The sequence below is a fragment of the Notechis scutatus genome, chromosome 16 (genome assembly GCF_049901735.1).
Source record: "Notechis scutatus isolate UNSWTSFEM ecotype Mainland chromosome 16, rNotScu1.2, whole genome shotgun sequence".
In the NCBI taxonomy this organism is placed as follows: domain Eukaryota; kingdom Metazoa; phylum Chordata; class Lepidosauria; order Squamata; family Elapidae; genus Notechis; species Notechis scutatus.
In genome coordinates, this window is record NC_142024.1 from 1761586 (window position 1) to 1788062 (window position 26477).

Below are 26477 nucleotides of genomic sequence, written 5' to 3' on the forward strand. Positions count from 1 at the left end.
ACCTTCCACGGGGAACCAGATTCACTTAGCAACCACGGCAGGAAAAAGAAAAATCAGGCGAAAGTCGTTTAACAACCCCTCTCACTTAGTGGCAGAAAGGTCGGCCTCCATTGTGGTCGTACCCCGAGGACTACCACCTGTACCACAAATAACGCAGCGAAGAGTTTAAAGGCTGTTTAGAATTCGTGGCTTTCGGGGAGTGTGGCTCAGGACACACCAAATATATCCGCCTCTTTCTGGGGTGATCATTCAGACAACAATCGTGGCTTCAGTTTGGGGGGAATCTGACTGGGAGCCCAAGAAACAGACAGAAATGGACTTCCCCCCCCCCCTTGAATGGTTAAATATGTTTGCTTTGTTGTAATGATCTTTTTGAGGAACAAAAAAAAAATAATTCTTATTTTTGTAAGGTGTTTTTTTTCTCTTCCTTTTGGTAATACAATAAATGTATTTCAAATGTTGTTTTCCCTTCTACGGGGAGGGGAAAAAGAATCACTTTTGTAGAAATGCATATTTTTTTCCCCACATTCCTAAGTAAATATTTCTGACTGTCCGTAGCCAAAATATTAACCCTGTTTAACACTAATTATTCTAAGTGTCTTAAAGCAGTATTTCTCCGCCTTAGCAACTTTTAAAATGGCTCGACTTCCAGAATTCCCCAGCCATTATGTCTCGACTTCAATTCCCAGAATTCCTCAGGCAGTATATCTGGACAATTCCCAGAATTCCCTAGCAAGTATATCTGGACTTCAACTCCCAGAATTCCCTAACCAGTTGAACTCCGTACATCTTAAAGCAACTAAAGTTGAGAAAGAAACACCGTTTTCAACCACAGCCCAGAATGACCGCTGGGAACTGAACGATCGTAGATGTAGATGTCAAAAACAGCCCAGAGAATTCAAGTGGAGGTAAGCTGATCCAGAAAGAAATCTATTAGAAAAATTTATTTTATTTTACTTTTAACTTTAAACCTACCAGGCCTAGGAGTGTTCTGAGCAATTACTTCATCCAGACAATTTTTTTTTTTAGATTCAAACTCGAAAACCAATGCAGAATAAAAGTAAAAAACAACAACAACCACTCACCAAAAAGGAAGGAGACGTTGGTCCAATGGCCATCACATTTTAATCACAGTCTTCATCAAATTTTGCTGCTCATAGTTGGGGGTGGGGTGGTCAAGTGGTACCCAAAGACCTTCATCATCCGTTGCTCAGCCTCTGGTTGATGACCCAACAACTACAGCTCCCATCCTGCTGGGAAAACCTCCCCTTAGTTCCAAAGCTTGGTTATCTGACCATTAGCAAAAATCCAGCCAACTATTCAGGATTATCTCGCACAATGGCAACCCCTCCTGCCAGGAGCCGATGATTAACGAATGAAAGGCAAATTAAAAAGAAGGGGCTTCCAAAACGATTCCTTGCACCCCGGCCTGTTGCAAAGCCTCTCCTTTATTTGGATGCCTCGAGAATCTTCCCAGGTCACTCTCCAAGACCAGGTGGGATTCCTTGCAAGGCTTCAGGCATTATGTGGGTTGTTTTCTGGATGGGTCGGCAAAATACTCACTTTTGGGGTTCTGATATTTTTATTGAATCAGTTTCCTAGGTACGACGGATCCAGAAGGCTTGGCTAGGAATCTGCAGAGGGCCTCCTGCAAGCAAAAGTATATTATTATTATTATTATTATTATTATTATTATTATTATTATTATTATTATTATTATTATCATTATCATTAATACCTAAGATGCTGGCAGCAACCCGTATCAACCATCAGAGACAGTTTGTGATACATTTTTAAATGTTCAGTGGCTGAGTTTCATGTTCAATAGAATAAAAGAGGTAATAATAATAATAATAATAATAATAATAATAATAATAATAATAATAGTACTCAGTCAATACCTAGGGTGCTGGGATCAACCACCAGTGCCAATCAATGATATCTGTGGTATTTTTAAATGTTCAATCGACTGAGTTTCATGTTCAATGAATAAAAGAGGTAATAATAATAATAATAATAATAATAATAATAATAATAATAATAATAATAATAATAATAATAATAATAATAATAATAATAATAATAATACTCAGTCAATACCTAGGATGCTGGTATCAACCACCAGTGCCAATCAATGATATCTGTGGTATTTTTAAATGTTCAATCGGCTGAGTTTCATGTTTAATAAATAAAAAGAGATGATAACAATAATGGTAACAACAACAAGAATAAATCTGACCCCACTCATTTTCCACACTCAGAGCAAGGGGAATCAAATGGTGTCTGCCACCTCAGCCTGCTTGGATCAAGAACTGTCTCTCTCTCTCTCTCTCTGTCTCTCTCTCTGTCTCTCTCTCTCTCTGTCTCTCTCTCTCTCTGTCTCTCTCTCTCCGTCTCTGTCTCTGTCTCTCTCTCTCTGTGGTACTTATAAGGGGTCCCTCACCGGAAAGCCGCAGGTGCCTTCTTCGTAGCCGTGACCGCTGCAGTTCTCCCCTCCGTGTTCCGGGGAAGGGTTGTTGCACCGCCGCGACCGCCGCACGACTCCCAATCCACAGGAGGCGGGACAGGGGGTCCACGAGGCCCAGGGAGACCATGCGCCATCCACTAAGGCCAAGGACAAACCATAGTTTAATCTCCCGAGACCGAGACGTGGCTCAGAAAAAAGGCTGCAAAGACTCCCGATGTCGACTTCCAGAGCCTTGCCGGTGTGGGAGGACGGGGAGTTGTGAATCCCACAATCCCGGGGGGTGGGGAGCGTCTTTCCCACTTCCACAACCATCTTTTTTTGGGGGGGAGTGGTACTGCACAGGTCTGAACAAGCAGGGGGGGGTCACTAACTGTGAGGGTCTGTGGGAAAGACCTTGGGAGACAGGAGGATTAGCCACAGACCAGACATTGGTCTGATAAAGAGGCAACTGAGCCCACTGAAGGAAAAGGGGTGTGGGAAGCACCTAAGCAGGGACCCTCCCTAGTTTCTTGGGCTGCAAAGGTGAGGGGGAGGAGACGGACTTCCCGAATTGCAAAATTCTTCCCTGCGTGGCACGGTGGCCTAGAGGCGGAGCTCTCGCCTCACAATCAGGAGGCTGTGAGTTCGATCCTAGGTAGAGGCAGATATTTCTCTCTCTCTGGGCACAATGAGAATCTATCTGCCGAACAAAACTCCCGCCCTGGCAATAGGAAGGGCATCCGGCCAGTAAACTGCTAGCTCCTTCAGTTGCCTCAGACTCCACCCCACAAGGGATTGCGGGGTCATTAAAAGAAGATGATTCTGCAGTAATACAGGTTGGAGTTCAATCCTAGGTAAAGGCAGATATTTCTCTCTATGGGCACACTGAGAATATAGCTGCCGAACAAAACTCCCGCCCTGGCGACAAGGAAGGGCATCCGGCCAGTAAAACACTCAGCTCCGTTCAGTTGCCCAGACTCCACCCCAATGCAATGGATTACAGGATCATTAAAAGGAGATGATGATTAGAAGCTCCTTCCCTGTTGAAGGAACTGAGGAGTCTACTCAGGAAGTATCTCTGAAAGGATGAACCCGTGAGTCACGGGTCGGGAGTCCTCATTAAATACCGGCACAGTGGCTCGAGTGGCACAATCCGAGTTGCTCCTCCTCCCCTGTGCAAGGGAGACCTCCTCTGGAAGCGGGAGGACTGTCACATAACCGGACCCGTTTCTTGATCCCCGAACACGTCTCCAGGCACACCGACCAAGGGGACCATACCGACCAGCCGCCGTTAGCTGAGACGAGGTTAGACAGAAGCAGAAACAATACTAAATAGGTGGTCTGGGACCAAGTAAAACAAGATTTATTAGTCCTTGACTTGCGACTGCAGTGGAGCCCAACACTTCCATTGTTCAGTGAGTTTTTGTCCCGTTTTGCGACCTTTCTTGTCACAGTTGTGAAGTGAATTCCTGCGGTCGTCAAGTCAGTTGTTTAGTGAAACTGGCTTCCCCCCCTGACTTGGCCGGTCAGAAGGTTGCAAGAAAAGGGGACGTTGCGACTGTCGGAAATACGAGTCGGTGGGCGAGCATCTGAATTTTCGATTGCACGAATGCAAGGATTTCGCAGCAGTCGTCAGCGTGAGAAACACGTTCCTTCGTCCCTTATTTTTCCCTCAGGGACGTTGTAATTCGACTTATGACCTCACCCTGCTTGAGAAGGGAAATTCCAACCCCCTAACGTGGTCGTAAGTCGAGGACTTCCTGTAACCCGACCGATTTTTTTGTCGAAAGGGGAAGAGCGTTGGGACTGGAGCCAGGGGGCTCCCATCTGTAAGGGGAACCATATATAAAATACTAGCAGGATACTTGTGCTTTGCTAAGAAACTATGTGGTAGGGTTTAGTTTTGGGGGGAAAAATAAGGGGGGGGGGAATTGTGTCTCTGCCTACCAGCATCCATCGGTATTCATCTGGCTAGCATCCTGTCAGTGTGTGAGAGAGTTGAGGGCTGTTTGGAAACTGAAAGAGTATTTGCTGTGTGAGCAAGGAGGAGATAGCAAGGAGCCTGGGCGGGGCTTAGCTCAACTGTTCTGTACTAAAGCTGCTTGGTGCTGTGAAATTAAAAGTGAAACCGAAACTCCTCTCCTCTGCTTGTGTTTTGTGTTTGGAAGAGATTTCTTTCCAGGTGGGGAGGAGAAGTAGAACTCCTTAGCATCAGATGATGATGATAATAATAATAATAATAATAATAATAATAATAATAATAATAATAATAATAATAATAATAATAATAATAATAATAATAATAATATAGGAAATACTAAATGCTCTGATGGTCATTTCGAAAAATCATTTCTTAGTGAGCCCCTAGAAACCAAGAGGAGGAACCTATGGACCAAATTTCAAGTTTGTAGGCTTTACGGTTCTGGAGATTTTGCGATGACGCATGAGTGGCATTCCGCTTTTTGTATATATATAGATTGATTTTTCAAAAATTTATTCTTCAGACGGCGAAGAATATGGACTTACTGGGGCAAGGCTGCAGGTTGGGGCACCCCTTGAGGTCAGCCGAAGGGCCCAGGCAGCGCATCCCGCTCTCCTCGTGGGTGCACTTGCGGATACGCATCCGGTTTTGGATGCCGCAAGTGACGGAGCAGGGGGACCACGGCGACCACGGCGACCAGGTGCTCTTGGCTAGGCGGGAGAGGAAAGGAAAAAAAAACAAAACACAGGTAGACCTCATCTAACAACAGAAGTCTGGAAAGGGGTCTGTTTCAGGCTTCTGGAGGGCCTCGGGAGCCCAGGGGAGGCCATTTTCGCCCTCCCGGAATCCTGAGGGAAGCCTCGGGATTCTGGGGAAGGCAGAAAACGGCTCTCCCAGAAGTTCCGGAAGGCCGCGCACGCCATGGTCACGGCCATCCAGCAACCGGACAGCCGAACCGGTCGCTGGGATTTTTCAACCCCACCCCTGGGTTTACCTGCACAGCGTGAGCCGTCGCCCACGAAGCCGCTCTGGCAGGCGCAAAGGTAGGAGCCCAGGGTGTTCAAACACAACGCGCCTCGGTTGCACTTGTGGGTGCCTCTCGTACATTCGTCGACGTCTTGAGGGAAAAAGAGGGGGGCGGAAAAACAGAAGTAAAATAAAGCGGGAGGAAACACGGAAGCAGGCCAAAGTCATTGCTTCATAGCAGAAGTACCTGTGAAGGGAGGTCCAACATGGAACCCACAATCATATACAGGTAGTTCTAAGACTACTTACAACCAGGGGTCTCCAACCTTGGCCCCTTTTAAGACTTGTGGACTTCAACTGCCAGAATTCCCCAGCCAGCTTGGCTGGGGAATTCTGGGAGTTGAAGTCCACAAGTCTTAAAAGGGGCTAAGGTTGGAGACCCCTGACTTAGACAAACTCACTAAAACCTCATCGGGCAAGTGAGAATCTTCTCCCTACCTACGCAGCGGAGTAGGCCGTCTCCTTCTAAGCCCCGAGGGCAGCGGCAGAAATATGACCCGTAGGTGTTGGTGCAGGTGGCCTCAGCCAGGCAACTCAGGGCTGTTTTCCTTTCACACTCATTGATGTCTTTGGGAGGGGAAAAAAGGAAAAGGAGGAGGAGGGAAGGAAGAAGAAGAAGAAGAAGAAGAAGAAGAAGAAGAAGAAGAAGAAGAAGAAGAAGAAGAAGAAGAAGAAGAAGAAGAAGAAGAAGAAGAAGAAGAAGAAGAAGAAGAAGAAGAAGAAGAAGAAGAAGAAGAAGAAGAAGAAGAAGAAGAAGAAGAGAAGGAATAGTGGAAGAGGAGGAGGAGGAGAAGGAAGAAGAAGAAGAAGAAGAGAAGGAATAGTGGAGGAGGAGGAGGAGGAGAAGGAAGAAGAAGAAGAAGAAGAAGAAGAAGAAGAAGAAGAAGAAGAAGAAGAAGAAGAAGAAGAAGAAGAAGAAGAAGGAGGAGGGAGGAGGAGGAGGAGGAGGAGGAGGAGGAGGAGGAGGAGGAGGAGGAGGAGGAGGAGAGGAGGAGGAGGAGGAGGAGGAGGAGGAAGAGGAGGAGGAGGAGGAGAAGGAAGAAGAAGAAGAAGAAGAAGAAGAAGAAGAAGAAGAAGAAGAGAAGAAGAGAAGAAGAAGAAGAAGGAAGGAGGAAGAGAGGAGGAGGAGGAGGAGGAGGAGGAAGGAGGAGGAGGAGGAGGAGGAGGAGGAGGAGGAGGAGGAGGAGGAGGGAGGAGGAGGAGGAGAAAGAGGAGGAAGGAGGAGAAGGAAGAAGAAGAAGTAGAAGGAGGAAGAAGATGAAGGAAGAAGATGAAGGAAGAAAGAAGAAGAAGAGGAAGATAAGGAATAGTGGAAGAGGAGGAGGGGGAGGAAGAGGAATGGAGGAGAGGAGGAGGAATGGAGCAGTAGTGGAAAAAGAGTGAGGAAGAAAGGGAAAAGGGAGAAAGAAAAAGGGGAAAGGAATGGGAGAGAAGGAGGAGGAGAAGTGAAGGAAAAGGTACAAGGAAGGCAGAAAGGAAGAAAGGAAGGGTGATAAGGAGAATGGAAGGAGGGAAGGGAAGGGGAGGGAAGAAGGAAGGAAGGAAGGAAGGAAGGAAGGAGAGAGAAAGAGAAATAAAAATACACTATTTATTAAAAAAAATTGGGCAGAGTTATAATCGTAAGGGGAGGATAAAAAGCAGAATTTGAATACTTTGAACGTGATATTGCTATTGAACATTGATAATATTCTGAACATTCAAAACCTTTTTAAAAGAAAGATAATAATAAGGATCAATAATAATACTACAGCCCCTCCCCATTTATCAACCTGCTGCTTTTGATCTGAGAGGTTACTAATCTGGGATCCTTTGCTGGAGAATCCACAGGTTCTCTCTGAGTTATTTATTTTTTTAATGTTGCTAGGGGATTTCCTATCATTTTAAATCTCCTTTTCGGTTACAAAACCTACTTCGGTAGATTTCCATCCTCGCCAAGGCTAACAACCCAGACCCAGAAACACACAGCTACAAAGAGGCAAAGCTCAAAAGTTACCGACACAATGCACACCCCTTCCTTCGAACCCTGGGTTGCAACGGCAACGCCTTCCTTCTCCACTTCCCTTGCAGGTTTTGCTGACGTCTAGAAATAGAGGCAACATGGTTTGTCTGTTCCAGGTTTCCACGGAGTGTCAAATCAGAATTAACACAGTCCAATTAAACCAAGGTTAGGACGCTGTCCGGGAATTCGAAGAGGCAGAGGGAAAAATCCACTACCTACCTTTCTTTATCAAGAAGAGTCTTTCCGCTACCAAAACACGTCCAGGAACCTCCGAATGGAAATCGTAAACCAGGGCTCGGACGTAACCAAAACTGGACTCCCTGCAAGATGGAAAGAAGGGACAAAAAACACACAGCAAATATTGGCCAATTCTGAAAGAAGAAGAAAAAAGAGAAAAAAGGCTTGCAGAAAATTTCCTGAAACGGGCAGAAAAGGGGCTCCATTTTTATTGATCCCAAACAGAAAGCCGTTTTTGTTTCCCATTTTGGATTTGCTTTGCTTCTGTGGAGTCCCTGGTGCTCTCTGAGCTGGGTTGTTTGCTTGCAAACGTTTCATTACCTGACTAGGTAACCTCATCAGCGCTAGGGAATGTGGGGTTTGTATATAGCAGGCTGCCCTGCCTCTATTGGTGGAGGTGTTTTCTCCTTACGTAGCAGTAAAGGACTATTACAATCGCTTTAAACATGATCAGGAAAAAAAAAAAAGATTTTTGGCCTGTTGTCGAAGTCTAGAATATTGGTTGTCTCAGTCATTAACTTCCAGAGTTTTAATTCTAACTTTACTTCCGTGGGCCTCACCCCATATTTCAGATATCCCCAAGGGGATGTGTGTGAGGGCACTAACGTATCCATCGTCCCTGTCACGTTTTAATTTTTGCCCTTTGCTCGTTCAAATTTGTAATTTTCATTTGACGAAGAAATGTAAATAAATCAATAAGATGATTGTTTTCTGCTCGGTCGTTTGTCTGGGGTTAATCCCCGCTTATCTCCAATGCATTGCCTGCTGGAAGGGATGCGCTCTGGTCTTTTTCCTTCCTAGCTTTTCCTTCCTAGCTTTTTACTGCCTCTTTTAAATGGCGCGTAAATGTGGTTTTCTCTCTATGTGTCTGGTGATGGCTTTCCTTCTAGAAACAGTAATGGCTGGGTGAACGGCTAACCCGCCTCTTATTTTACAAGCAGACAGCAAGCAAGCCAGCCTACGTTAAACTGCTGATCTCCATCTTTTCCACGTCGTCGGCAATGACCACAGCTTGGTTGTCCCTCAAGGTCAGCGGGCGTGGTTCCTTGATCCACTGAACGAAGCTGGAAGGCGAGAGGTGAAGGTACTCAGGTAAGCGGAGGGTCACTGTATCTCCTTCCAGGAAGGGTCCAACCTCTTTTCCGGGGGGGAGGGGGGAAACAAGGAAGAAATCTCTCAGTGTTCCATTGCATCAAATTGGAAACGTGTCAGGGAAAAGAAAGGGGCTAATTCCCTTTTGGAAATTAATAAGGTAAGACGAGAAGGCAAAGAGGAAAATCTTATATATATAATTTTATTCTATGTTCCTATTCTATTCTATTCTATTCCATTCCTAATTTATTCTATTCTTCATTTATTCTATTCTATTCTATTCTATTCTATTCTATTCTATTCTCTACTCTACTCTATTCTATTCTATTCTATTCTATTCCATTCCATTCCATTCCATTCCATTCCATTCCATTCCATTCTATTCTATTCTTCATCTATTCTATTCCATTCCATTCCATTCCATATTCTATTTTATTCTATATTCTACTCTTTTCTATTCTATTCTATTCTACATTCTATTTTCTATTATTTTTTATTTTCTATTTTCTATTCTAAATTCTCCTCCTCCTCCTCCTCCTCCTCCTCCTCCTCCTCCTCCTCCTCCTCCTCCATTCCATTCTTTATACATAAGTTACTCCTCGCCCTACCCTTAGGTACTTTGGAGAATAGTTGGCCCTCTCCTCTCTGTGGCAGCCCTGCAAATATTGGAAGATGCTATCATGTCACCCCTGGTCCTTCTTTTCATTAAACTAGAGTCACATACCCAATTCCAGCAACTGTTCTTTATATGTTTTAGCCTCCAGTCCCCTAATCATCCTGGTTGCTCTTCTCTTTGCACTCTTTCCAGAGTCTCAACATCTTTTTTGTAATGTGGTGACCAAAACTGGATGCCATATTCCAAGGGTGGCCTTACCAAGGCGTTATAAAAGTGATTGTCAGGATTCCAGCAATCGCCCTAATGAAATCATGATTCTCAAGCCAAACTTCAAAAACCTTCAAAGGATTTATTAGAGGTGACATACTGGCACTGCCAACTCTGGCCTACGTCATTTACAGCCCACTGTGACCCTGTTTCCCCACCTCCCCCCTGGGTGTGTCATAAATCAGATTCTCCAATTGAGCCCGTTTACGGGCTGGGTGTTATCAATCACGTTCTCCAATTAAATATATTTGCGGGCAAAAGCTCCGGTATCTTAGCTACACTCTTTTCAAGATAAAGAGTTGGAATGTACTTCCGCTTTCAAACTGCTGCACTGCTCTTCCAGATTTCCTTCCTCCCCCCCCCCTTTTTTGGCAACTACTAAAACAGGCATAGGAATGTTTGATGAGTTGACAGTGATATTAACACTTTATTCTATCCCTCTGTTAATGCAGCCAAGGATTGCATTGGCGTTTTTGGCTGCTGCAGCACACAGCCGGCTCCTATTTAAGTGATCGTCCTCCTCCCGTTCCTTCTATTGAACCAGGTATCACCTATTCTACACCTGCGTGTTGAGCTTTTCCTGCCTAACTGCAAGGACGGCGCTTTTCTCACCACTGACTCCATCTTACCGATCGATTCTCCCTCCAGGGCGAAATAGAACCTCAGTCCAGAAGGGTTTAACATTTGAAAGCGGGTTAAGTCGTAAGCTTCAATTCCCAGAGTTTTGGGGGTCAGGGCGCAGAGCTTCACTTCTGCCCAGAAAAGATTGGGGTAAAAATCGTCATCCTGGATCGAGAGGAGGGTCAGGATATGGCTACGGTTGTGCACCGTTATCCTCAGAGTCCTGTTCCCCATGGATCCCAACCGCTGTCGGTAGCTACGAGGAAGAAAAAAAAAACCGCTTTGTTAAAAAAAAAAAAAGCATAGGTCTCCCTTAACTTACGACCAGAACTGAGCCCAGGGAGACCTTTGTTAAGTGAGTTTTACGACAACAAACTGCCGTAAGTCAAGGACTATCTGTACCTTGGAAATTTCCTGCCTTCCAATGAATACCCATAATTTTACTTGTTCCCAAACAGATGCTCTTGTTTAAGCCGGAGAAACCTTCCACAGCGCAACCTCACCTGTGGTACTGCGGACTCTGTCCGTTGTAAAACTTGTACCAGATCACGCTGGGCGAGCGTCGGTGGGCGGAAGACGAGACGGAGACGTGGAAAGTGACGCGTGGCTCTTTCAGGTGGAGGAGGCACGCCTGCTCGCCCATCTCATCGCAAACAGAAGCGTCAGAAACGGTGATGTGGAAAGCGGGGGCTGCAAAACGATAAGGAAGGTGAATTTGGGGATTAAAAAGAAGAAGAAGAAGAAGTAAGAAACCCAACATCTGACCGTTTTCAGCACGCCGGATATATTTCCCCGCCTTTTCTCTACCTTGCCTTGTGGAAAAGGGACATGATGAATAATCACACTCGGCCAAATAAAATGTTCAATAATTGAGGAGTTGTTGTCAAGAGGGACAACAGAAAGATAGAATGGAGGTCTTTCAGTCCAACCCTGCTGCCTCCCCCTGATCTTAGACCATCTTAGACAAAAACAATATCCTTTGCTTCCTCCAGTCCGAAGCAGGCTACTTCAAAAGTTTTAAAAGAGTACAAATAGATGCCAATTTTTTTACTTTCTTCTTTTTCTTTTTTAACCTTCTTCTTTCTCCATCAAACCCAGAAATAGTCCCAAGCAGGCTACTTTAAAAAAAATTTAAAAGTACAAATAGATGCCAATCCTTTTCTTTTCTTTCTCTTCTTTCTATTTTTTCTTTCTTTTGTTTCTTTCATTTTCTTTCTTTTTTCTTTCTTTCTTTTTCCTTCTTTCTTTCCTTCTCCATCAAGCCCAGAAATAGTTCCAAGCAGGCTACTTTAAACTTTTTTAAAAAACTACAAATAGATGCCAATATTTTTTTTCTTTCTTTCTTTTCCTTTTCCTTTCCTTCTTTTTCTTTCTCTTTTCTTTCTTTCCTCTTTTTCTTTTTCTTTTCTCTTCCCTTTTTCCTTCCTTCCTTCTCCATCAAGCCCAGAAAATTTTTTTACAAGTACAAATAGATGCCAATATTTATTTATTTTCTTTTTCTCTTTCTTTTTTCTTTTTCTTTCTTTCTCTTTCTTTTCTTCTTCTTCTTCTCTCTCTCTCTCTCACTCTCGCTTTTTCTTTCTTTCTTTTCCTTCTTCTTTCTCCATCAAGTTCCCTGGATTCTCCTGCCACCATAATTCCCAGCCATGACTTGGTGGGCTTTGTATCCCAGAATTCCACCGGGCGTTGAGGGGAATGCTGGGAGTTGAAGTACCCACCCCTTGGAAGCTGCTGAGGTCACCTAAAAGGACATGAGTGGGAAGAAAGAGACGAGTGGGACTTGCCTTGGCAAAGATTGATCCCGTCTCCGTCGTAGCCTGGCAAGCAACGGCAATAAAACTCCGAAGAGAGAGCATCCCGTTGACAAATCGCTTTCGGGTGGCACAACATTTTCCGGCGGACACATTCAGGTTTATAAGGATCTAAGGAGCAGAAGAGAAAAAAATAGAGATGGGGAAAAAACACTACTACACAGGTAGTCCTCGACCTACAACAGTTCATTTAGTGACTGTAGTTACAACGGCACTGAAAAAAAAAGCGTCATTTACTGAGTATTCTGTGTTTATTTAGGATGCGTGTTATTCTCTACTCTATTTTCCAAAATGATGTAGGGTCTCCCACTTGGGCGGGGGGTCGGACTAGATGACCTATAAGGTCCCTATAAGGTCCCTTCCAGCTCTGATTATCTGTTATCTGCTTTCCCATGTCAAAATTAGGGCCAGGGCATGAACGAGGGAAGCCAAGCCAAAAACAAGAACGACAGCACCAGAAATTCATGATCACTTGTTTTATTGAGTGATTTAAGAGTCTTATCCTGCCTTTATTACTTGATAAGTAACTCAAGACACCCATATTATTTTGAACCAGCCATTTTGAGGGGAAACAACTCACCATTAATCAGGTTTTTACCCTGCAGGGTGGAGAGGATGATGAGGAGTAGAGGGGAAGGCAGGAAAACCTTCTGCATTTTGCTCAAGGGAGTCTTCCTTCCCCCGTGAACCTTTCGTCCTTTGGCCGAAGAACGCAAGCGAACCGCCATCAGCCCGTCCATCTGCATCCGGTCGGAACGCGCGAGAATCCAGAGTCGGCATGCGAAAGTCCGTTAAACCGTTCTGAAAATTCCAGTTCTGGATTCTACCACCCCCCCCTCCCCAAGAGATTTCATCATCTCCAAAGTGGCATCGTGGGGGAAAAAGGCCCAGAAAGACGGGCCGGCCGAAGAGACCGGGATGAAAAAAAAAGGGGTGGGGGCAATGCGTGGCTAAGAGATTTCCCCAAACGGAATCGAACCCTTTCCCTAGTGCAAGGCCGAAATGAAGAGCTTGAAGAGGTGGGCATGAAAAACATGCGTGGCCTTCCTTGCTCTGGCAAAATATCCACCGGTCAAGGAACCCCAGGGGGCCTTTAGCACCCCCCCCAAAAAAAGAAAATGATTTGGCAAGGTTGATGTAGGAAATGACTAGGCTGAGCCCGAGGGAGGGAGGAGTCAAACGCGTTATCGATCTTGAGTCATCTTCGCCTCCATAAAAGTCCAATTCACCTGAAATTATGTTTAGTTTTATCTACTACCGATTTGCTTTGAATAGTTGGACCCCCCTCTTCTCTGTGGCAGCCCTTCAGATATTGGGAGGCTGCTCTCATGTCTCCCCTAGTCCTTCTTTTCATTAAACTAGACATCCCCGGTTCCTGCAATGCCGTCCTTCGTATTGTTTTACCCTTCCAGGCCCTTCAATCAGTCCTAGTTGCTCTTCTCTCCACTTTTTCCAACGCCTCAATTGCTTTCTTGTAATGCAGGGGACCAGAACTGGATGCAGGTGTGGCCAGACGAAGGCCTTATACAGCTAACACTTCAACCAGTAATCCTACTGATTTCAATTAAAAATCATACTCGCGCACAAGCCAAGGGAAGGAGGAAAAAAAAACACGAGTGCCATCGTTTAATTGGAGACAGGAAAAGCAACAGCTCAGGAGCAGAATAAGGAATTCAAGAGATTTTTTTGGGGGGGGGGGAAGGTTTTTTTTTTTTAAAAAAGGGGGGGTGGTTATTTCCCTCCGCCTTTTTTCTTATGAGTCGGTGGTGGGGCAGGCTCGGAGCTGAGCGACGGGACCTTCACGCCTTTCTGCTTCAGCATTTGATGGAAATCGAGACGGTCGGTGATGATTTTCTGAAAGACAGGGCGTCCGTCAGGAAGGTGTGGGCGGGGGGACAGCCTCGCCGGGCCAGGGGTCTCCCCCCGGCCCCACACCCACGCCGCCGGTCTTTCCACCATCCCGACGACTCCAGGGTTACCTGCAAGGCCTCCAAAACCTCCTCATCGGTGATTTCCGCCTGTGGGGACTTGGTGCCGGGGGTGCTGTAAGCGGCTTGGATGATTTTGCTGCGGAACCTTTCGAACTTTCAAAAGAGAAGAGAGAGAGAGAGAGAGAGAGAGAGAGAAAAGAGGGAAAGCGTAAAAACCGGAACGCAGAATGGGAGGAACAGGCAGCTGCTGGGGACTTGCTATGGTTTGATATTTGCTTCCCTTCAAGGTAGAGCACATTAGAGCCCCCAGAGTCAGGCAGGCTAATGCTAGCGTGTTTCCCCCAAAATAAGACCCGGTCTTGTATTATTATTATTTTTCGCTCCAAAGGACGCGTTAGGGTATCGCGTTAGGCCTTATTTTCCAGTTGGGACTTATTTTCAGGGAAACAGGGTATTTTTATTATAAGGATGCAGTCTAGGTAGTTCTTGGATTGCCACATTTAGTGACCATTCAAAGTTACAACGGCACTGAAAAAAAAATGACTGGGGTTTGGGGTTTTTTTTTTTGGCAGCTGCCACACACCGCTGGCTCATAGTTAAGTGATTGTTACTAAGACACCTAAGGAAGCAGTTCCTGCTCTTGAGCCAGGTAGAGGTAGCCAACTTACAACGGCTTGTTTAGTGACCATTTGAAATGACAACAGCCCACTTATGGCCATGGCGGCATCCCTGCGGTCATGCGATCAAAATTTGGACGCCTGGCAAACCGGTCCCTATTTACGACGGTCACAGTGTCCCCCCCCCCCGGGTCCCGGGTCCCTGGGATATGCTTTTGGGACCCCCTGAGCAGCAAAGTCAATGAGGGAAGCCGGATTCACTTAATGACCGTGTTCCAATCTTACCCGGGCGCTGACGCTCTCCAGGGTGACTCTCGTCTGCTGCTCCGCCCGTTGCAAAATGTCCAGCTGCTTCTGGAGTTCATTCTGGCTGCTCATCTTCTTACCGGTGTGGTGCTTGTTCACCAGTAACTCGGACTGAAGCTGCTGGACGTTGGTTTGTAAGGTGTGGATGGCCTGGTCTCTGTCTGCCAGCTGGACTTCCAGCTTGGTCACCTCCTGGGCAGGAAGGAAGAGGAGGGAAAAGAAAAAGGCAATTGAGAGAATCCGGTCATTTTCGCAGTCCTTTACCTAAACTAAAAATAGGAAGAGAAACAGAACATAGAACTAGAAATATGGAACATAGGAATAGAACAGAACGGTTAGTTCAGTGATGGCTAACCTATGACACGCGTGTCACTCGTGACACGCCGAGGCACTTTGACTGACACGCCTGTGGGTGTGGGGAAAACCTGCACATTTAGAGGCTGCCTGTGCTCTGCTCCAATCCCTGCTCCCTGCTTGTGGCGTGGAGGCGTGGTGTCACCGCTGCCGCGAGATCTTGGCAGCAGAGAACCAGTTTTAACCGCCATCAACTGAGGTTTGTCATTTTCATTACCTCAGGAACGCTACAGGAAGAAAGGAGATCCATGAGGTTCACAGCCCTGTAAGGTGGCCTTCCGATCCCCACATCCTGCACCTGCAGCCCTGAGACCAGGGAGACGAGTTTCACAGCCCTGTGTGATCACCCCAGCCCAGTCCGTCATAAACCAAATTATTGATATTTCTTGGAAGTGACACACGACCCGAGGAAGGCTACACTTTTTCCCGATTTTCGACACACCAAGCTGAAAAGGTTAGCCATCACTGGGTTAGTTAGTTTACTTTATTGTCATTCCACCTTGAACAACAAAATTAAATGCCACCTTCAGCGTAGATTATAACTATATAAAAATAAAACACAAATACACCTCCTTCGCATTCTATACCAATTGAATTGAAAACCCCTGATATTGCATTAACCTTGCACCATACACAGGAGTTGATTGGGTTTACGGAGTGGGGCTGACCCAAACACCCCACAAAGAGGAGAAATCTGCTGAGAAGATATCCAAGGAAGGGGTGTATGTGTGTGTTCCTTTACCTGTCGAAGTTTGCAATTCTCTCTCTCGATGGTGCCCATCATTTCTTCGTGTTTCCTCTCTTCCCGCAAATTGGAAAACTAAGAAGGGAAAGGCAGCGCTTGTGAAAAGTTCCTGCACTGGGGATTTCCAACGAGCAAGTTTTATTTTATTTTATTCCTTTTTTAGAATAAAATGTGTCTTCCCAACCAGATTAGTCAGCAGAACGCTGTAGCTGCCCCCCATCCCAAAAAGCCATCCTAGGTTGCATCAACAGAAGGACAAAAGTCAAGGTGACCAAGAAAGCCTCTTAGGCTAACAAAGAAAAAAAAAATCAAGATGTATTCTGTATTTTGATCACCAAAAAAATTATATATATTTAATCGTAAAAACAAGATAAAAAAAGCAAGCCTGTTGGATTTGACCTTCCTTCCCTTTTATCTTTAGTTTTATCTTTCCCAAATTGGGATTCCTTTTTCTTTTGGTCTCTTCTTCCTCTCCTTCAAAATGATTTCTGCTGCCCATTACACCCACCACAGCTAGTCCTCCACTTAGCAACAGTTTATTTAGTTTCCGAAGTTAACAGCGCTGAAGAAAAAGGTGATCTAGGACCATTTTTCACCGCTCCGGAAGTGGTGATTTGCTCCAACATGGGAGGTTTTAAAAGAACAGATTGGAGAATCCTTTGCAGGGACCCAAGCCGAGCCACTAAACTCACTGGGGGCAGAGTGCGAATCCCAACCCTGTAAAAATCCATTTTTCCCGACCGCCCGGGAGCAGAGGTGGTAATTCAGCCGATTCTGACCGGTTCTCCAGAACCGGTAGCGGAAATCTTGAGTCGTTTGGAGAACTGGCAAATGACACCTCTGACTGGCCCCACCCCCATCTATTCTCCGCCTCCCGAGTCCCGGCTGATTGGCTGGGCCTCCTTTGGTTGCCCTGCACAGGAGAACAGAGCTGGGAAGCAGGTTAGTGGGGTAAGGAAGGAAGGGGGATTTTGCAGTATATCCTTCCCCTGCCACGCCCACCAAGTAATGCCCACCAAGCAACGCCCCACCCATCAGTACTACTACCGGTAATTTACTACTACCTGTGTAATTTATTACTACCAGTAGTTAAAAAAATTGAATTCCACCACTGCACTGGCCGAGGAGCCCGTGTGACCGAACCTTATTCGACATGGCCTCCAGCTGTTTGCCTCGTTCCCCGAGTTCCTTCCGCAAAGCTTCTTTTTCCACGTCGGCTTTCCGCAGTTGGGATTCCTCGAAAGACAGCTCTCTTTGCAGGGATGAAATCGCGCCTGGGGGAGCAAGTGGGAGGCAGGAGAGGAAGCCCACCCACCCACATTTCCACCCCACGCTTCCTTTCTTAGCTTTTTTTTTACAGGCGGTCCTTGACTGAGAACAGTTTGCTTAAGGTCCACTCAAAGCGGCATTTTATTCCGCATTCCTATTCTACTCGACTCCAGGGGTCGCCAGCCAAGTGGGCCGGGGATCACGGGTGGTCCGTGAGAAAATTTTGGTGGTCTGCAGGGAAATGTCACCCCCAAAGCAGCCCCCCCCCAAAGCAATTAATGTGGAGTGTGAAGGATGTGTGTTTGTGTTTATTTTCATGGTCTTGAAGTGCACTGAGTTTGATTTCATTGTACGAGGTGCAATGAAAATAAACTAACTAACTAATCCAGGCTGCGCAGGAACACAAGGCCTGCATCGCTTGCATTGTGAACAACATGAGGTAGTGAGGGGAGCAGGGAAAGGGTGGAGGGGGGGAACTTGCCCCACATGCCCCACACGCCTGGTCTGGTCACCGGGCTGCTTCTTTCCACTTCTTTCTTCTTCTGCTTTTGGCTGCATGCAAGGAAAGCAGCAAAAGTCTTTCTTTCTCTCCCCCAAACTCCGCCAGAAATGAGTCTTTGGGGACCTTGCAAGCCCTCCTGCTCCAAGAGGCTGCGCCAGTGCGACAAGTCTCACAAAGACTCATTTCTGGCGGAGTTTGGGGGAGAGAAAGAAAGACTTCTGCTGCTTCTGCTGTTTTCTTTGCATGAAGTCAAAAGTCTCTCTCTCTCTCTCTCTCTCTCCCCCACTAAGAACAGAGCTGGAGACAGTATTTCTACGATCCCAAATAAAGAATGATCGATCGGTAGGAAAACGGGGAGGGGAATTTTCCTGCAGACTTTTTTGCGGATTTTCCCAGGGTCTCTGGTCCGCGGGGTTTAAAAGGATGAGTTTGGCGGTCCCTGAGGTCCAAAAGGTGGGCGACCCCGCTCTACTTCACTCTTATTTCCCACTCCGGGTTCTCGAGGTGCCTAGGGATACCTGTGGCCAGCTCGTACTCGTTCCGCGCTTTCTTCAGCTCTTCGTAGAGGATCTCGTTCACCTTCTGGAACTCCAGCAGCTTGTAGAGGATCAGCGTGTTCTCCGATTCATCCAGATCGCTCGAATCGCCTTCCTGCCCTTTGGATTCGCTGCTGGAGAGCATCTCATCTTCTATTTCCACCAGGCTCTTTTTCAGCCACGTCGATGTTGCGGGAGGCGGCCGGGAAAGAGTGGGGGGAGAAAAGAGACTCGTTGTTGCGATTGTGATTGTGTTGTTCTTTACAAAAGGGGAGGGGAAGGGGAAAATGCCATCGTCTTTCTGATGATTCCAGGATAGTGGAAGGCATCAGCTGTAACTGTGCTCTCTCTCTCATGAGAGAGCCAGCCCAAAGCTTAGACGGCTAAGTAGGAACAGTTGTTAAAAGTGAATTTTGCCCCATGTTTACGATCATCTTTGCTACGGTTATTGAGGGAATTCGCTGCAGTTGGTAAGTTAGTTGCGCAGTTTGTTCCGTGAAATCGGGCTTCTCATCATTCTTTTGTTCGGTATGGAAGTGTCTCCTGCTTGAGCGGCAGGTTGGGCTAGAAGACCTCCGAGGTCCCGTCCCCCCGCCAACTCTATCATTCTGTTATTCTGTCCACTTTGCTCATCAGGAAGTCGCCAAAGGTAAATCACCTGACTGCCAGGGCAGGGCGAACCATCATAAATACGAGTCCGTTGCCAAGCGTGGGAATTTTGATCTCGCAGGGAGGCTGCGTGAAGTGTGAAAAACGGTCCTAAGTCGCTTTTTCAGAGCCGTTGTCGCTTCGGTCGTTAAACAAACAGTTGCAAGTCGAGGACTATCTGTAATTCACTTTTGCTTTTTGCAATACAGGTAATCCTCCAGTTACAACAGTTCATTTAATGACCAAAGTTACAACGGCACTGGAAAAAGCGACGGGACCATTTTTTCACCCTTACAACCATCGCAGCCTCCCTGCGTGATCAAAATTCCCACACTTGGGCAATGGATCAGTATTTATGACGGTCGCCGTGTCCCTGTGTGTGTGTGTGTGTGTGTCTGGGCCAGAACACCTCCACCGTGGTCGTAAGTCGAGGACCACCCTGCATTCCTATCCCGCCCATGCACTTTTCCAGATCTTTGACCGACCCCGGTGAGTTTTTGGGGAGGAGGGGGTGGCTTCTTACCTCCTTCTCTAAGTGCTCAAGTTCCACCTGGTCTTTCAAGAGCTCTTTCTTCACAAACAGCGCTTTCGAATCCAACATCTCCTCCGACCGGCTCAGCAGCTCTTTCAGGCGCTCAAACTCCTGGCTGGAGTCTTCTGACCGGTCGACCTGGTCCACGTAGACCGAGGGGATGCTCTTCTCGTCCAGCACAATGGAGGGCCAGGTGCCAAGCGTAGGCGGCTGGATGAGTTCCCATTCGGACCAAGCCTCCACTTTGCCACGCTTCTGGGAAGGAGGGTTCGAAAGCAAACTTGATGGATTTTTTTTTGGGAGGGGGGTGACGGGTGAGGGTTCGGCAGTTTGGGCTATTCTGAACGTTGGGATTTACGGGAGGTAACATGGGTAGCCCTCAACTTATGACGATAAGGGAGCCTGCCCATGATGGCTGTAAGTTGAGGACTAGTCATCTGCATTTTTCTCTAGTCTACTCCTATTCTATTTTTATTTTCTATTCTATTCTGTTCTAATTCTAATTCATTCTATTCTATTTCTATTTCTTATTCTTATTCCTATCCTATTCGATTTCGTTCTGTTGTATTCAATTCTAATATAATCTAATCTTATTCTATTTTAATTCTAATTCGTTCTGTTCTATTTTATCCTATTCTATTCTATTCTATTCTATTCTAATCTAATCTAATTCATTCTATTCTAATTCATTCTATTTTAATTCTATTCTAATTCTAATTCATTCTATTCTAATTCATTCCATTTTAATTCTATTCTAATTCTAATTCATTCTATTCTACTTCATTCTATTCTATTCTAATTCTAATTCATTCTAATTCTAATTCATTCTATTATAATTCTAATTCATTTTATCCTATTCTAATTCATTCTATTCTATTCTAATTCTAATTCATTCTAATTCATTCTATTATAATTCTAATTCATTTTATCCTATTCTAATTTATTCTATTCCATTCTAATTCTAATTCATTCTATTCTACTCTACTTTACTCTATTTCTCTCCTATTCCACTCCACTCCACTCCATTTTATTCTATTCTCCCATGGCGTGAAGCAGTATACAAGCCTGCCTAAGGGCTTATTGCTAGTGCTAGTAATAAATCTTGTTAAAGAAAACTTTGCTGCTTTGGGGTGGGGTGGGGAAATAAATAAAAAAAGGTCCCGGCCGCTACCGAGACAAGACTGGGAAGCAAAGAAAAGTGAGTGATTACCTCCTCTGAAATTCTCTCTAAAATAGTGGCCTGCCATTTCTGGAGCTGCTCCAGCTGTTTCTGCATGGCCTGGACCTCTTCCCGCAGAACGGCGATCACTGCCTCCTTCCGGATACACTCGCCTTCAAAAGGAGCCAAGCGGGCAACTTCCTCTCCCATCTTACTGAGGCTCAGATCCTGGGAAGGGAACCAACATTCCTTTAGCCCAACATCCGCACAATGAATGCTCCCTTCTAGGCTTTCCTACTCTAGACCTCTATGGGATTTGCAACCAAACAACACCTGCCTGTTGTTCCACCTATCTAGACCACACCTAGAGTACTGCATCCAGTTTTGTTCACTGCACTATAAAAAAGGTGTTGAGAGTCTTGAAAAGAGTGCAGAGAAAAGCAACCAGGATGATGAGGGGACCAGAGGCTAAAAGACACGACGAGCGGTTGCAAGAACTGGGCATGGCTAGTCTATAGGGAAGAGAAGGACCAGGGGAGGCAGGAGAGCAGTCTTCCAATAGCTGCCACAGAGAGGAGGGAGTCAAGCTATTTTCCAAAGCGAAAGAAAGAAAGAAAGAAAGAAAGAAAGAAAGAAAGAAAGAAAGAAAGAAAGAAAGAAAGGAAGGAAGGAAGGAAGGAAGGAAGGAAGGAAGGAAGGAAGGAAGGAAGGAAGGAAGGAAGGAAGGAAGGAAGGAAGGAAGGAAGGAAGGAAGGAAGGAAATAAAGGCATCTGAGCAAACCATGGATGGACAGAAGCCATGTCTAGTCGGAGGAAAAGAAGGATAGGGTTGACATGATAGCAGTCTTCCAATATTTGAGGGGCTGCCCCAGAGAAGAGATGTAAAAAAGATGCTGAGGCTCTGGGAAAGAGTGCAGAGAAGAGCAACCAGGATGATAAGGGGACTGGAGACTAAAAAGTACGATGAACGGTTGCAGGAACTGGGCCTGGCTAGTCTAGGAAAGAGAAGGACCAGGGGAGACAGGAGAGCAGCCTTCCAATATTTGAGGGGCTGCCACAGAGAGGAGGAAAGGGGGTCAAGCTATTTTCCAAGGCACCTGAAGGCCAGACAAGGAACAATGGATGGAAACTGAACAAGGAGAGATTCAACCTGGAAATAAGAAGAAACTTTCTGATAGGGAGAACAATCCACCCGTGGAACAGAAGTTGCCTTCGGAAGTTGTGGGAGCTTCATCATCCCTGGAGGCTTTCGAGAAGAGATTGGATTGCCCTCTGTCAGAAATGGTGTAGGGCCTCCTGCTTGGGTGGGGGGGGGGTTGGACTAGATGACTTCCAAGGTGCCTTCCAACCCGGTTCATCTGTAATCTGTTCCTTGCAAACTGCTCCCTTCAGCCCCTTTTCTGACTGATCAAACTGTCGCGTGTTCATCTTTAAAAAATGTCCTGCTTTTTTACGGAACTTTTGCAAGTCGGAAAAGCAGCAAACAGGCTCCTGGTTTTAGGCATTCTTCTTATCACGTCCCGAAACGTTTCTGGCCCAACCTGTCTGCCTTCTTTTCCTCCCGCTGGGCTTGCGCTGGGTTCGAATCCTCACCTTGTCATGAAGCACGGGGATGTACCAGGGCATCCGGTTGGTGGAGCGGGCTTTAAGCTGGCTGTGGGGGACGATGCCTTCTGTGAAGCTCTTCCATTTGGGCAAGACCACTTCCGAGGAGAAAGAGGGATAAACTGGGGAGGCGGAAAGAGAAACGTCAAGAGAACAGCCTGCACCCCAAAGTCTTGCTGGGTCCCCTTCCCTCTCTTTGTTGGATGTGGGAGGAACAGAGGCCGACCGTTAGGAGCGAAGCTTTGGAGCTCCAGGGTGGAATTGAGGGGTCCTTGGTGCTCAAGGAGGAGAGAGGGGAGAGGGAGGGGAGGGAGGGAGGGAGGGAGGGAGGGAAGGAAGGAAGGAAGGAAGGAAGGAAGGAAGGAAGGAAGGAGAGATGGAAGGAGGGAGAGGAGGAAGGAAGGAAGGAAGGAAGGAAGGAAGGAAGGAAGGAAGGAAGGAAGGAAGGAAGGAAGGAAGGAAGGAAGGAAGGAAGGAAGGAAGGAAGGAAGGAAGGAAGGAAGGAGAGATGGGAGGGAGAGGAGGAAGGAAGGAAGGAAGGAAGGAAGGAAGGAAGAAGGAAGGAAGGAAGGAAGGAAGGAAGGAAGGAGAGATGGAAGAAGGGAGAGGAGGAAGGAAAGAGAGAGAGAAGGAGAGAGAGAAGGAGAGGAGAGAAGGAAGGAAGGAAGGGAAAGAAGGGAAGGAAGGGAAGGAAGGTAAGGAAGGAAGGGAAGGGAAGGGAAGGGAAGGGAAGGGAAGGGAAGGAAGGAAGGAAGGAAGGAAGGAAGGAAGGAAGGAAGGAAGGAAGGAAGGAAGGAAGGAAGGAAGGAAGGAAGGAAGGAAGGGACTGTGGGGTCCTTGGTGCTTTCTGAGCTTGGTGGTTTTCTTGCAGACGTTTCATGGCCCGACTAGGGAACATCATCAGTGCTAGAAAGGAATGGGGGAGGAGGAGGAGGGGAAGGAGAAAGAGAAGGGGAAAGGAAAGAGAGAAGGGGAAGGAGAAAGGAGAAACAGAAGGGGAAGGAGAAAGAGGAGAATGAAGAAGAGGAGAAAGTGAAGGGGAATGAGAAAAGGAGAAACAGAAGGAGAGGAGAAAGAAAGGGAAAGGAGAAGGAGAAAGGAGGAGAAAGAGAAGGGGAATGAGAAAGAAGGAGAAATAGAAGGAGAGGAGAAGGGGAAGGGGAAGGAGAAGGAGAAAGAAGGACAGGAGAAAGAGAAAAAGGGGAATCTGTTGACGAGGAGGAGGAGGAGAATAAGAATTATGGGGTCCTTGGCTAAAGCCCACACATCACAAGGTTGACCAAAGTGCCATTACTGCTATAAACCTCTTCTGTTTTGAGGGAGGCTGGTGGGGAGAAAACCTATAATTGAAGCCAAACAAAGAAACTTACATCTGATGCGGCTCCTCGAGTCCCAAATTTCGGGATTTTGGACCAGGGAATTCCAGTCGTTGAGGGAGATCTGGGAAGTGAGGCTCATGGTGCTGAGGTTGACAGGGAGATCCCCAGATCTTGAAGTGCTGCTTTCTGGGGAGGAGAGGAATGAAGGGGTGAGGAATGGGGACAGCGAGCAGAGGATTCTTCCCACGTCTGGGGTGGTATCAGGTCTCCTGCCTCGGGTCAGGGGGGTTCGACTAGAAGACCTCCAGGGTCCCTTCCAGCCCTGGGATTCTAGGTGACTCTTCGATAAGCTTGAAAAAAATGTGGATTCATACTTGCGCTAAGCAGCTGCCTGCATTAGCACCAAACGTGGACTGAGCGTCCTTGAGTTACAACCACCGGTTTAGTGGCCGTTTGAAGGGACAGTACTTTCCAAAAGGACCATTTTTCACACTTAACGACCGTCGCAGCGTTCCTCCAGGGTCACATGGCCCAAATTCAGACGCTCGGCAACCGACTTGTATTTACGATGGTCGCAGCATTTGTGTGTCTACGCGATCCCCTTTTGCAACCAATAAGAGTGGGGAAAGCTGGATTCACTCAACAAACCGTGTGACTCACTTAATGGCAGCAGGGATTCCCCTGAACGACTGGCCGCCGAACTGGGGTGAGAGGTTCTGTTTCACGACCGTCTTTAAAGCAGCGCAGGAATTTTTGCGGTCGTTACGTTGAGGAATGCCCGCGCCGTGCCATTTCTCGCCACCCGCCCCAAACCAAGCCGAAGTGGGCAGCGCACGGAGGCCAAGCCAGGGACAAAATGGACACCGGCCAAATGGGTTTTTTTTTTACCGAGAAGGACTGCTGACGTCGCCTGGTTGCAATACTGAGGACATCCGGGCCGTTTCAAGAAGCATTTTTGCAGCAACGAGGAGTCAGAAAAATCATTGAATGTATTGGAGATCTTCCTTTGCGCCTTGCCCTGGGAGACAAGAGAAAGTAAGACTCTCAACGCCTTTGGCTTTGATCAGGATTGTGGTTTGTGTATAGGGATTAAAAACTGACAATATCAACAGCGTATAAAGAGAATTTGTACAAGGTGTTTTATAGAGCAGTGGTCGCCAACCAGAGGGACGGGGACCACTGGTGGTCCACGAAAAGGTTTTGGTGGTCCGCAGAGAAATGTCACCCCCAAAGCAATTAATCCAGGCTGCACGGGAACACAAGGCTACACTGCCCACATGGCCCGCGGGAACACAAGGCTTGCGTTGCTTGCATTGTGAACAACACCAGGTAGTGAGGGGAGGGGGGAAAGGGCAGGGGGGGGGAACTTGCCCCACGCGCCTCACCTGGCCACCGGGCTGCTTCTTTCCACTTCTTTCTTCTTCTGCTTTTAGCTGCACGCAAAGAAAGCAGCAGAAGTCTTTCTTTCTCTCCCCCAAACTCCGCCAGAAATGAGTCTTTGGGACCCTGCAAGGCCTCCTGCTCTAAGAGGCTGCTGCGGCAAAGACTCATTTCTGGCTGAGTTTGGGGGAGAGAAAGAAAAACTTCTGCTGCTTTCCTTGCATGAAGCCAAAAGTCTCTCTCTCTCTCTCTCTCCCCCTCCACCCCCCCGAGAACAGAGCTGGAGACGGTATCCTGCGATCCCAAATAAAGAACAATTAATCGGTAGGAAAACGGGGTGATTTCACTGTCTCAGGGGTCATCAGATCCCCTTTTGCGACCTTTCTGACCAGGGAAGTCGATGGGGGAGCAGGATTGACTTAACAGCCTTGTTACTCACTTAACGACGCCGGCGATTCACTTAACCACGGTGGCAAGGAAAGTTGTAAAAATGGGGCAAATGAACAAATCTCTCGCTTGGCTCAGTTGTGGTCGTTAAGTCAAGGACTACCTGTATTAATACCTATCCAAGTATTAGAACGACTAAATGCCCCCTTTTTGCAAATCCGCTTACCTGTTTCTCATAATAACGCTTGACGGCATGAAATGCTTTACTGGGATGAATTTTGTTGCTGTCTGGATGATTCCACACAAGGGGCTGTTGGGGAGAACTCGTCTTCCTCAACTCTCTGATCCCCTTCGTCATCAAGGTAAGATTTTTCTCCATGAATGCAGAAACCTCGTCCTTTCTTCCAATTAAAAAGTCCTGGATAATTAAAAAAAAAAATCAAGTTGGTCATGCACCATCAAGATGCGATCGATTCCGTCCTGCGTCAATAAATAGATTTTTGGTTTTTTTACCCTGCTTTGAAAGGGGGGAAATAAAGAGATGACTTCTCCGGCTGTTATTAATTTCATTTCTTTGGAAAGAAATATCTGTAGCTTCCCATCAGCAATTTAAACCCGTGTGACTAGCCATATTGGGCGGGGGGAAGCAAGAACATTTTAAAAAATCACCCAGAAAATATCTACGTTAGGAGAAAAAGGCCAGGCAAAACATTGACCAAGATTTTTTTAAAAGCTAATGTTCCTTTATTTTTATTGCTTGTGACAGTGACAAGGTTTGAGTCACAGACTTTGCTCAATGCTTATGGTTTAAGGGAGCTCATGGCTAAGCCATCTTTGGGCCAGTCCTTCTCTCAGACCAGGCCATCTCACAGGGCTGTTGTAAGGCCAGAGATGAAGGTTGGAAGAGGAGGGTGTCTTACGTTCGCTCCCCTCGGACCCCTCGCCGTTTTAGGCCCGCGGGGGTCGCTCAAGGGATCTCGGGCCTCCTTTTTCAGGTTAGGCCAGCCTCGGTTGCTTAGCAACGCGGGGGAAACTCGCCGCGCGGCGCGATGACGCCATCCCCTGCGACACGTGGGCCGCATGCGTGGTCG

At 46.7% G+C, this 26477-nt stretch overlaps 2 protein-coding genes across 3 annotated transcripts; both read right to left on the bottom strand.

Annotated features, from left to right (window-relative positions):
- Positions 1 to 1085: 1085 nt before the first annotated feature.
- LOC113427579 (uncharacterized) lies at positions 1086 to 12842 on the bottom strand. Its single transcript, XM_087944490.1, has 14 exons — positions 12677 to 12842; positions 12070 to 12207; positions 10789 to 10975; positions 10294 to 10541; positions 8652 to 8826; positions 7672 to 7772; positions 7447 to 7533; positions 5892 to 6020; positions 5422 to 5544; positions 4973 to 5137; positions 3574 to 3741; positions 2444 to 2604; positions 1564 to 1648; positions 1086 to 1250 (listed from the first exon to the last, which is right to left on the bottom strand). Exons 1-13 carry the CDS (start codon positions 12840 to 12842, stop codon positions 1583 to 1585), a joined length of 1914 nt encoding a protein of 637 aa, XP_087800616.1. The 3' UTR covers positions 1086 to 1250; positions 1564 to 1582.
- Positions 12562 to 26470, bottom strand: CCDC27 (coiled-coil domain containing 27). Of its 2 annotated transcripts, none has more exons than XM_087944487.1 (13): positions 26071 to 26470; positions 25613 to 25804; positions 24508 to 24637; positions 23671 to 23805; positions 22289 to 22422; positions 20747 to 20923; positions 19528 to 19791; positions 18339 to 18525; positions 17193 to 17323; positions 16047 to 16124; positions 14930 to 15142; positions 14076 to 14180; positions 12562 to 13950 (listed from the first exon to the last, which is right to left on the bottom strand). In XM_087944487.1, exons 2-13 carry the CDS (start codon positions 25763 to 25765, stop codon positions 13828 to 13830), a joined length of 1830 nt encoding a protein of 609 aa, XP_087800613.1. In that variant the 5' UTR covers positions 25766 to 25804; positions 26071 to 26470; the 3' UTR covers positions 12562 to 13827. The 2 variants fall into 2 exon arrangements, with proteins under 2 accessions (XP_087800613.1, XP_087800612.1); XM_087944486.1 differs by having other exon boundaries at positions 26307 to 26409.
- Between the last annotated feature and the right edge of the window lie 7 nt (positions 26471 to 26477).

Coding starts and splice junctions, on each gene's coding strand:
- LOC113427579 (XM_087944490.1), bottom strand. CDS start 12,842: ATGCAGATGGACGGGCTGATGGCGGTTCGCTTGCGTTCTTCGGCCAAA. Junction 12,208..12,676: donor GGGTAAAAACCTGATTAATG/GTGAGTTGTTTC, acceptor TCTGCTCCTTAG/ATCCTTATAAACCTGAATGT. Junction 8,827..10,293: donor CCTGGAGGGAGAATCGATCG/GTAAGATGGAGT, acceptor CCCCCGGAAAAG/AGGTTGGACCCTTCCTGGAA.
- CCDC27 (XM_087944487.1), bottom strand. CDS start 25,765: ATGGAGAAAAATCTTACCTTGATGACGAAGGGGATCAGAGAGTTGAGG. Junction 16,125..17,192: donor TGGAGGCCATGTCGAATAAG/GTTCGGTCACAC, acceptor TTCCCTTCTTAG/TTTTCCAATTTGCGGGAAGA. Junction 15,143..16,046: donor AGAATTGCAAACTTCGACAG/GTAAAGGAACAC, acceptor CTTCCTGCCCAG/GAGGTGACCAAGCTGGAAGT.